Source organism: Micropterus dolomieu, linkage group LG20 (genome assembly GCF_021292245.1).
Source record: "Micropterus dolomieu isolate WLL.071019.BEF.003 ecotype Adirondacks linkage group LG20, ASM2129224v1, whole genome shotgun sequence".
Classification (NCBI taxonomy): Eukaryota; Metazoa; Chordata; class Actinopteri; order Centrarchiformes; family Centrarchidae; genus Micropterus; species Micropterus dolomieu.
This window is the reverse complement of record NC_060169.1, coordinates 28,152,166-28,164,188: the sequence shown is the minus strand read 5'-3', so window position 1 is coordinate 28,164,188 and position 12,023 is coordinate 28,152,166. Positions and strand designations below refer to the sequence as shown.

At 38.6% G+C, this 12,023-nt stretch overlaps 1 protein-coding gene across 2 annotated transcripts in view; it reads left to right on the top strand.

Moving 5' to 3' along the window:
- The first annotated feature begins 405 nt into the window (after positions 1-405).
- slc6a2 (solute carrier family 6 member 2) overlaps positions 406-12,023 on the top strand; it is a 31,699-nt gene continuing 20,081 nt past the window's right edge. Inside the window, exons 1-4 of one of the 2 annotated variants that reach the window (XM_046032883.1) lie at positions 406-489; positions 920-1,391; positions 3,135-3,266; positions 8,171-8,408. In XM_046032883.1, the coding sequence (XP_045888839.1) occupies positions 1,100-1,391; positions 3,135-3,266; positions 8,171-8,408 (662 nt within the window). In that variant the 5' untranslated portion in view covers positions 406-489; positions 920-1,099. Of the gene's footprint in view, positions 490-721; positions 809-919; positions 1,392-3,134; positions 3,267-8,170; positions 8,409-12,023 lie in introns of those variants that run through there. The other variant, XM_046032884.1, reaches the window with a different exon arrangement.

The window sequence follows — 12,023 nt, the reverse complement described above, 5'->3', positions numbered from 1 at the left end:
GTGAAATGTTCAATCCAAGCGCCAGTCTGAAAAGCAAAGACATGATCTGCCTTTTAACCCTGCTCTAGACATGGAAATCAAATAAATAAACTGCCCGTAGCTTATAAAGTTCAAGGCTTTCTGAACAGAATATTTGATTTATAGCAAAGGTAAGGGGTCATATTATGTTCCACTCAACATGGATTAATCTTAAAACCACTCCGCTCCCGACTGATTGTTGTACTGACAAGTCAGAAGCAGATGCACAAGTTTATGGGAACTTGAGCTCCGACAAAAAGCGGTGATGCCAAGTCGACATCAAACTGGAGAGAAAGTGTTCAATTATAAAATATCACGTGGAAGAGAGAGAGGATTTAAAAGCTCGCATTTTATATCGTCCCTGCTGGAGAAGGCGAGTCTTATAGTTCCTTCAGAATGGGCAGTCTACCCTCAGATGCATCTGGACAACAGCAGCATCGGGTCATGGAGAGGTGTCCCTAGCTTAACCAAGTAGGAACCAAGAGGAAAGCCTTTCAGATGCAGACCTTTAAATTGCTTTAGTAACGATGACATATTCAAATAACCATGTATCTTTCTCATTGTCCTTATGTGTCCTTGAGTAATGTTTTTAGGTAATTGTTTGATTGATTAGACTGTTTAGCGCACAATGCGCTCAATGCGCGCGGTGACAGAGAGAAATTCGCTGTGAAGTACCTTTCACTTGACGCCTTGCTGTGCATGATACTACAGATAAAATGTTTTATCTTAATGTTGTACTCGTAATAGTAGCACACAGACATTGGATATGTCTGCTATGGGAAGAATAATGGTACCTATTCCTTCTTGGCAGTCGTAACCCCACAATGTGCGTAACTGTACTTAAACTTTACGCACTAACACAAAACTTTTCAAACTATCTGTTTCTCTTCCCCCTTTCCAGCCCATGTAGGCGGAGGTGTGAGCTGTTGTTTCGGTGGAGACCGCTCGCTTCTTTGGTTTTTGTCAGCGGGATTGCCGTCCTTATCCAAGCGCACCGACTCAGACCATCTGCTCCGCCAGAACCCGCAGGGGGCCGTGAGAGCACCGGGCCAGCGTGGGCTTCGTACGCACCGCAGAGAAGATGAATATCCAGGTTCTGCCAGAACACAAGCTCTCGTCGGTGGCCCCGCTGAAACAGTGCAATGTGGAGAAAAAAGACGTAGAACTGATACTGGTGAAGGACCAGAATGGCGTCCAGTACACCAGTTCCTCCATCATTCCCACCCCTGGCCACCGCGCAGGTCCTCCCGGATCCGAGGACGATCGGGAAACTTGGGGCAAAAAAATAGACTTTCTCCTGTCGGTCATTGGCTTCGCGGTGGACCTGGCCAATGTTTGGAGATTTCCTTACTTGTGCTACAAAAATGGAGGAGGTGAGTAAACCATGTGATCGTTTAACTCGCGTATATGCTTCAAAATTTAGAAGAGGTCACAAAACTTATCATAACACAAATCCTTGTAGTCAGTAACTTAATAATAAACTGTATGGCTTTACTAAGCCGTTAAAGTAAACCCCCACAGTAAAAATAATTGTCATTTTTTCCTCATTAATGGCCCGTATCTTCTTTTATTTGAGGGTCAGGTGCCAGAGCTGTTCTAATTTCTACGTTCAAACGTTTCAGAAATGTGTTTAAACCTTCTAACAAACGCGAACACTATAGCATGCTGCTTTAGATTAGATTGGAGTTGTTCTAATTTTAGTTCCTTTAATCTCCTTCAATTGACTTTTTAATAGTCCCAGGTGTCTTAAGGGGGGAAGTGCATTTAGCTTTCATGATGAAGGAAATACCTAATTTCATCAAAGCATGCACATGGAAAAGGAGACTGTGTAAAACGTCTACAACCTGACTGTATCTTATGAGACTGTTCAAGAGTTGATGAAAAGTGACAATATCTCCTGCCAAATTCATGATTCATTAGAAACTGTTGAATATACAGTTTAAATATCCTGTAAGATTTATCTGAAAATACAAACACTGGAAATACAAGTGTCCAGCAGTGGTTACATAGCAAGTCTGGATGCAAAATAACCATAACAACAGGTTGTTTTAGATGGTATTTTAAATTTTTTTTTGTTCCAATGTTTCAGAAAAAAGAGGTAAAACTGTCTTAAACTACTTAACATTGTTACCTTAAAATTGCTTTAATATTGTGCCAATTTCAGTTCTGTAAATCCATTAACATTTCATGATAAAGGGGTATTTGCTTACATGATGAAAAACATGTCTCCTTCCATAAAGGCATGTACAAGTGGAAAGCCACTTTAGCTCTAAAACTGACATGTAATATTTTGTCTGATCCATGAAATATTTTGACCTCCGCTTGCAGATTATATGGGTATCTGCTCTATCAAGTTTAAAAATATACTGTAATGTTTATTTGGTCTTTCATGGATTCCGTGTTCTCATGTCAGGAGATCACATTCCAGTGAAGAAAAAACTACTCATCCCAGAATTGACCAAATAAAAGTGCTAAATGATGGAAAGGAAGCATTAATGCACAGATAAGATGTGTATAAACGCTATTCGAACATTTAAAAACAACTGTCTGAGCTCAGGTTTACTCAGTAAGTCTGAATACGAGGGTAACAGATTGCCAACTTGCACTGCTTTCAAATCCATTAAACACCAAAGCTGCACTGTAGTGAGAGAGGAAAAATACAGTTTGTGTGGTTGAATTGACAAAGGACTGTTTTAAACACAGTTGTTTTACTTGTGCTCACTGGAAGGCCCTGTCCTCTGTTTGCCTCCATGTCCTTTCACATGCTCAGTGCCCCAAAGGGTCAGCTCCACCACTGGCCTGTCAATTGACCCTGAGGAAAGCATATTCATTATTGTAGGTAATGTGTCATTTATGATGTAAAGAACACTTCAATTATGAGAGGTAATTTACTTGTTGTGGATGTTCTACTGAGGCACAGCATGAAAATAGCTGTGAGCCTTCCTGCTTGTATGCACTGTGTTATTCTTACGATGTCAAGACCCCCAACTACCACTTTTTTACCTTTTCTTTTTTTATTTCTTTATTATTTACAAACTAAACGTAACACTAGCATGGAATTAACAGAAAAATTATAAAAAATGTATACCCTAAAATGATATTATTTATCTTCCCAGGTGCTTTTTTGATCCCCTACATTCTTTTCTTGGTCATTGCGGGGATGCCATTGTTCTACATGGAACTTGCCTTGGGCCAGTATAACAGGGAAGGGGCAGCTACAGTTTGGAAAATATGCCCTGTTTTTAAAGGTAAGCTTTAACACACACACACACACACACATGTGTTAACCTGCATGTCCATATATTTCTGCCTTTCTCTAACCTGTGCTACATACAGCTCTGTCATGTTCTCTTTTTGCTTCTCTTCACTGTCTTGCCCTTTCATCTCATCTCTTTGTTTTTGCCCTTTCCCCCTCTGTCACATCGTGTCTTTCTCTGTTTCACCTCTTCGTATTTTCTGATCTCTCTCTGCTTGTACTTGCAACCTTATACCCCTGTCTATGTTTTTACAAATGTCGATTTCAAATGAGTGAAGCAAAACCAATCCAAGCTAGTGTCCATGGCATGCCGAGGAACACAGTTGGGGTCAATTTAATTGCACGTCAGTCAATTCAATTCAGAAGCAAAACCAAAAATCTCAAATTAAACAGGATCTGTTACATACAATTATTATTACAGAGAAAGCTTTGAGCACATTATAAAAAAACACTGATGGACATAGATTTATGTTGTGTAAACTTTAAACTAAAGCTTACACTGAGTTGGTGTTGGTTAATTCTAGCACCTGGGCTTTGCAAGTGTGATTTCTTTCCCAGTGAAATGGCCTTTACTGTAAAACCAAACCTTCAAAAAGCTGTTCTGACTATCCTTAGCATGGTAGGACTTTAGATTATGACCCGCAATGAACACTGTAATTTACAATGTCATTTTGTGTACAATGCAGTGTATCAGTACAGCGTGTACTGATAAATACATGTAGGTACAAGGGAACAAGATGTAAAGTCAGGGAATAAGGAGTAAGAATCTGGCAACTGACATCTTTCTGTTATGACAAGGGTTCAGTATGATCATTATTGAGCAACAAAGCTAGACGTTTGGGGGATGATGGGGTAATGAGTTCTGTAGCATTTTATAAATCTGCGAATTTATTTCAAATTTACCATATACTACTTAGATACACTGGAAGGGTACATACGATAACATAAAAAAGATTAGGCAAACTACATAATTCCTAGTACATAGTGTGTTTTTACTTAAACTGAGGTGCAGGGAAAAGAGTATTATCAGGAACATAATGTAGGCCTATATCCTAGGTTACTGTATATGTTGCAAAGTATCCCCATTTACAGTATGGAGTACAACATTGTACTTATGGCGGACTTTAGAAGGCTGATGTGGTTTGTGTTACATGGACTGACGCTGGTTCACAGGTAGCTATTCATTGTTTCAGAGTACAGCAATTACAAAAGATTTAAGAGTAATTGGACAAAATCATGATTAAAATATGATACGACAATGGGTCATTTCATAACTTTCAAACTCAGCACATCTCTTCTAAAGGTAAACTGACTTCCAACTATGCAGGCCTAATGCCAAAACCACCGGCAATAGCTATACAAAACAACTCTACAGTGTCAAGACCTGACTTTATCTTTGAAGTCCCTTATTGAACAGATTGTTATTTGGTACAGAATGTTTCAAATACTGTCTGTACTATTGAATCCGCACCAGTCATTGCTTTTGTTGGCTTCAGAGCTGAGGAGGCTTTGTTTTTTCCTAACTAAAATGAGGTGGGTGATGGGTTTATGGCGTCTGTTTTCATGTCAGGACGCCACATTCCAGTGAAGAAAGAACAATTCATCCCAGAATTGACCAAATAAAAGTGCAAAATGATGGAAAGGAAGCATTAATGCACAGCGCATGTGTATAAACGCTATTTCAAATTTGTAAAGGTTTGACAAATGATGACATGAATGGGCCCTCCACTACACCGCTGAGGGAAAGATATGTGTACATCATAGTGATGATAACATGAGGAAGTGGTGCACATCAGCAATTTACACAATCACACAGAACTTTACCAAAGGAGGCTTTTTTAAATAAAAAAAGGTATATAACAGCTAACGATTCTTAGAGATGCGGCATTTGTTGATGAATGTTTGACTAATATCATCAATGCTTTGACCTTTCAATCTGTAACTGCACATTTCACTAGCAAAGACCACACAATCGACAGGTACGATTAAATGATTTATTGATGATTGAAACAGAAGAGGTACGAGGCTTGCAGTTGCTGAATAGACATTTGAAGCGTTGTGGGGAAGGTACGATAGGGAAATCCGCCGTAACACGACGGACCCCCTTATAACTCTATGGAGAGGAAGAAGGAGATCAGGAGGCAGGACAGAGAAAGGGGTGGTGGCGAGGGATGCAGAATGCGAGAGCGAAGAAGAGGAGCTGGGACGTGTGGGTATTTATGGAAATGCTGGTGATGACGTGGTTGATGTGTGGTCCCACTCCTGAAACTCTGCTAATTAGCTCCACATCAGTAATGTTGGAATGCATGTATGTATTGATACAAATTATTTGGAAACGACTGACATTATGAAACCTATGAACAGCAGAGAATCCAGTCGTCATAAAAGACAGTGTGTATTAAGTGAATTTACTCTGGAGTGATATTCCTCTCTAAACTAGTGGCATGCAGAGATGCTCACAAGTCTTTGAGCCAGAGTCTAACCCTAGCCCTAACCTTCCCCTGTAACCTTACATGAACAACAATAAACCAGTAACCTAGTATTAATTAATGTGATGGCAGCCAGAGGTAACCGTACCAGAAGTAAGGAAGGCCTTGAAAGAACTAGATCCAAAAAAATCATCAGGTCCAGACAAATTGGAACCATATTTTCTAAAAATAGCTGCAGATTTGATAGCCAATCCAGTTACATATTTAATTAACCTTTCTTTAGCCAAGAATCAAGTACCAGCCATCTGGAAATCTGCCAATGTTCTCCCCCTTCACAAAGGTGGTGATCCTGCAAATATAAATAACTATAGGCCTATTTCTAAATTGCCAGTATTAGCTAAATTAATTAAGAATCTGTCATCAGCATGCAATTAAAAGACTATCTAATTAATAACAATATTCTGAATGAATTTCAATCCGGTTTCAGGAAACAACATAGTACAATAACAGCTGTTTCAAAAGTTGTCAATGACCTGGTCAAAACCTTGGACAATAAACAGCACTGTGCAGCACTGTTTATTGATTTGTCAAAAGCTTTTGACACAGTGGACCATAAAGTACTCCTTCAAAGACTCACCTCTATTGGACTATCAGAACAAGCAGTGGGATGGTTCAACAGTTACCTATCAGGGAGAACACAATGTGTGCAAGTAGACGGCCTCACTTCTGCCTCCCTAAATATTTCAAAAGGGGTGCCTCAAGGCTCAGTCCTTGGGCCTCTTCTTTTTATCATTTATACAAACAACCTCTGCAATAATATAAAAAATACAAACTATCATTACTATTCTGATGACACTGTTCTCTATTGTTCTGGGTCCACATTAGGTCAAGCAATCAATTTACAGTCCGCTTTTAAAATCTTGCAACATAATCTGGCTACTTTAAAATTGGTTCTAAACTCTAAAAAAACTAAAGTCATGACTTTCACTCTGGGAAAATCAACTAAAAACAATGTCCCAATCATTTGTACACTTTCTGGTACAGAAATTGAAGAAGTGTCACATTATAAATACTTGAGCATTACCATTGACCAATCACTGTCTTTTACATTGCATGTCCAAGATCTGGTTAAAAAACTGAAATTGAAGTTAGGGTTTTTTTTTTAGAATCAAGTCCTGTTTATCTTTTGAAGTGAAAAAACAACTTGTAAATGCAACATTCTTGTCTGTCTTGGACTATGGTGATATTTATACATGCATTCAACCTCCCAGTGTCTTCATGCTTTGGACACTGTGTTTCATGGAGCCTTCAGATTCATCACAAACTTAAAATCTCTCACTCATCACTGTTTGCTGTATTCTCGGATTGGGTGGTTCTCCCTCTCCATTCGGCGTTGGATGCATTGGCATCTTTTTATTTATAAGGCAGTATTAGGACTTCTTCCTCCTTATCCGAACACTTACATCCTCCCGAGGCCTGCAGGGACATATCACCTGCGCTCACAGGATCTGTTTTTATTGACTGTCCCTAAAGCCCGCACTGACTTTGGCAAAAAGGCTTTTAATTTTGCAGCACCATCTGCATGGAATCAGCTTCAGAATGAACTACAGTTGAAGGAGTTGGTCTCACTTTATTCTTTTAAAGGCTTTTTAAAGGACCTTGCAGAAAGGCAGTCTGCCATTGTTAAATGTCATTGTTGTTTGAATATGATGAGTGAAAGTGTGTCTATATATTTACCTGTAAGTGTCTGCCACTTGCCAGGACACTCTTGTAAAAGAGATTTTTAATCTCAAGGAGTTTTTTTATCCTGGATAAATAAAGGTTTGAATGAATGAAGAGGGAAATAAATGATTATGTTAATCGACTACCACAAGTTAAGCAAGAAAATAAATGCTCCTTGATCTTTTCATAGCGAATGACAGTCAGAGTTAACCTCTAGAAGGTTGTAGCTAATGTTAGATGGCCAATGCTGAGCTAAACATGTTTACTAACCTCAGGTTACTAACCTATTTTGCGTTCAGCGCTTTTTTGTTTGTGCCTTGTTGTATAAAGTTTTAAAGCCAAAGTTTATGATGAATGGCACAGCAGCTGCCAGCGTTTGTTGTCCTCTCTCACGTGTGGCCATGAGCAGCGGATACTATATGTTACGTAGGTGTAGTTAACGGAGGGAGGAGAATAACAGTAAGCTCATCAGATGTTTTCTAAAAAATCAAAGTAAATAAAAAATAAACATTGTTCACGAGTCCCGCACCTCGAGTCCCAGTCAAGTCTGAAGTATTTTGAGGACGAGTCTCAAGTCGAGTCTCAAGTCACTGTGTGTGCGACTTAAATCGGACTCGAGTCAGAGTCTCAAACTCGAGTCCCCATCTCTGGTGGTATGTAATACAAAAACTTTTGATTCATAATCATTAGCACAGCGTGAGAGTAAATCATTGTTCTTCCTCACTAATAACCCTGTGTTCCTCAGGTGTGGGCTACACAGTGATCATCATAGCACTGTATGTTGGCTTCTACTACAATGTCATCATTGCCTGGTCCCTCTACTACCTGTTCTCCTCCATGACCAATGAGCTGCCATGGCTCAAATGTGGCAACAGCTGGAATAGTCCGAACTGCACCGACCCCAAATCCATCAACGGATCCCTCCTCGGCAATGGAACGTCTTACGCCAAGTACAAGATCACCCCGGCAGCAGAGTACTATGAGTGAGTCATTTCTGAAATTAATAATGAAATTCATCAGTGTAGATTATTGCATGATTTACATTACATGAGACATTAAATGTAACAGAACCACTTCATGGTAACCTGACATTCTTCTTTTTTACCTGACTTGTTCAAGCTGCAACAGCTAAATGATATCCTGTACATCACTACTTTTCATTTTCAACAAAACACAGTGGATCAAAAGCAGTGCGTGACCCACAGTGTAATTTATTTTTCTGTCTCTCATGCAACTCTCTCTGGCAACGCTGTTCAGACATGTAGACTGAATCTCTTCTGGGATAATTTAAAAATCAAAAGTCAAAGTATTTGGTAAATGTCAAAATGGAGTGATCTTAATCACTGGATGGATAGATGCTACTATTTAAATATTTGGATTAAAGTATTTTCAAGATTGCAAAAAGACCAAAGCTTTGGCCACTGTCTTAACAACACCGTTCATTGTCTATTTTCATTTGGACACTGAAAGAACTGATACAATTTGGCTGAGTCAGTATACTGACTGCAGTCCAACCAACAATAAACAGCGTAACGTGGAAGTGATGATTTCTTGTTTTGGGAGTGCTGTCTGATATCTGGTGTATTCCCATGAAACAAGTGAACCACTGTCCACGTGACCAGTCACTGGAACGTGAGTAGAGGACTCCAAAATTACTCAGCCATAAATGTTTGCACTATAAAAGGTGTATACATAAAAAGTTCAAATGCACTCTTTGAAGTGCATGAAAAAAGCTCCATCTGTTTATACTTCAAAGACAGCCAGTTCTTCCCCAGCTTCTGTGAAGACTGACTGTGTAGCCCAGAGGAAGTCTGTGAAGTGACTTGGACAGTACAAGGGACACATGCTAGGCGTGACGCACAGAATATATTGAGCATGCATCGTGGCAAATAGTCGAGCTTGTTAAAGTTCCACTCCCATTCTACTGGGCTGCACTGTCTCGTACAATATGTTTATTTAACCAGTATCCCTGGATATCTCTCAACTTCCAGGAATCCTCAAACTTGATATATTATGAATAAGTAAACACTTTACATGAGGAGGTCAGCATTCGCATGAAAGCTCCAGACTTTCAAAAAAGTGATGCAGTATATCATTTGAGTAGATGTGGTCCATGAAATCATAAGGCAAACTATATATGTCCATGTGGACTATTGCATTTCACTCATAGGGGAAAAAAATCAGTAGATGTGCGCAGGAAGACTGACAACAATAGGGTACTTCAAGACAGATCTTGCAAGGAGTTAGACTCTGTAGGGGACAATAAATCCTCCTGCTTACAGCTAGCTTTGAGCACAGGAGCAATGCCAAAGCACAGCATGAGAGTGAGGCCAACTGAGTCAACAATTCTCTTGCTTCACCTCTTACACTCTTCTAAACCCTCAAAGCCTATTGAACCTACTGTCTCCAATTATCATGAGCGGAGTTTACAGCAAAATTCGGCAGTAAAACAAAGCAATTGTAAAAATGGAACATTATTTTAGACTTTGTTTACACCCGAGCTGGTGTACTTTGCTGGTGGTGGGGTTTAATACAATATAATGTATTACTATGAAGCTCATATTTTAGTTGATTTATTATTGAAGACTTACCAGTCATTCATGATCACACATAACCACAATTTGTGCGATCAAAAAGTTTATGTGATATTGTACAGGCAATTTCATTGATTTGCAGAGCATAACACAGCAACATTGCGTAGTAAATAGTTGCTTATTTACACATCCAGCAACATTAGCATTTATTTGGAGTAGTGTTTATGGCCACCTGATGAATGAAGGTACAATATTCACTTTCATTTTAGTTTTCACCCTTCACTGAGAGAAATTTTTAGTTGCTAAATGCTCCACTATGTTCACCAGGTAGTTGCTAAGTTTTTTTCCATTTGGAGCTAGGCAGGTAATGTACAGTGAGGTTTCTCAGAGCTTTTTCGCTGAAAAAAACTGCCTGATACATGTAAGAGAGTAAACCAAACAGTAAATTGGGGGCTGTAAAACCAAAATGATGAGCTAAAATTCTCTGTAGAACTGAGGGGAACGGCAGAGTCTGGCGATAATTCTCTGTGGGTTCCTCATTACAGTCATACCTTTCATATGCATGTAGTCATGTCATACATTTTGGAAAGAATGAACATTACCATTATTAAACATGACTATGACAAACAATGAAAACATACTTAACATACAGAAGGATAGAATGTATCAACACTGTATCAACAAAACCTTATAAAGACAGGGTACTCGCTAAGTATTTCAAAAGAGGTCACATATCACCAAATATCATGTGATAAACAGCTAACCAGAGGAATATATAATTATTAATAGCAATAGTAACATAGCTGATTTTATGCTTTGAAAGTTATCTAATGCAAGTAAATACCATGCTGCTATATGTGTCACTAAAAAATTAAATATAGTACTATTTGTACTATGTATAAGTACTGTATGTACTATTGTTATAGTTGGGTATGAAAGTGAATTTTAAATCATGTGTATAGGGCTTGTTTGGAAGATGTCAAGTGGAAGGAGCTATGTGAGGACAGCCAAAAACAAGGCTTCTGCCAAAAGACTGACCTGGAAACAAGAGATGTGGACATTTCTCTGTGATTAATTTTATAACTTGTGCAGTCTCAAGAGATCAAAGAAATCTCCCAGATGTTAAACTCCCAAATCACAGCGCCGTGTCCATTAACTTTACAGAAGAAATCTGTCTCCGCGCTGTCTCATTGCCTTCCAGCGTGGTCGGACAACGCGTCGTATGAACTCTTCTTTTTGAGCATAACTTGGCTCTTAAGGTCAAAATTCAGGCTACCAGTCCCATATCAATAATATATCGTAACTGGGCTCTAAGTATGTAGTTTGTTTACACTGAAAACAATTGAGTGAACACAAAGTAGACATACATATGTAATATGCATATTTAATCTGCTTGATTATTGAGTGTGGTGTTAATGGACACTACAGTTACATCTTTGGCCAAACACTGGGTTTTCTGTGCAAGTCTCCCTGCTTGCAGGCATTATCAGTCAGCTAAACATAATGTATGTCAGATTCTTTTACAAAATGTTTGCTTCTAAGTAAAAAAGTCGGTTCGTTTTCGGTTTTACTTGTTTAAATGTGTTTTATGACCCAAAGCGTATTGATATACTCAAACTGAGTATATCAACTAAAGTTCAGACTAAAAAAGACATTTTTACAATATGGCAATAATGATAACAACAACCTGTTTCATTAGCACGCACCCATATCCTTTCTCTTTAAATCTAGCCTGAGGCAACGACATCTGATTTCATGTCAAGGATAACTAGGCTTGATAAATAGCCCTCATTTAAACAAAAAGATCTAATTACATAGACACTTGAGAAGATTGCTTTCACTTCAATCTCACATGCAATTTAACATATTTGTTGAAAAATTACTTTTAAAATAATGACACAATCATTTGTAATTAATTAAATAAATAAGGTTGAAATTAGATAGAACCCATCAGCTGTGTTTTGATACTCAGGTCTGTAGTCCTTTTTATTTATGTATTTTTGCATGCCCTGTTTCTTATTCTGTAACCAACATTAAGATCAGACTGCATGCAATAGTGTGCCA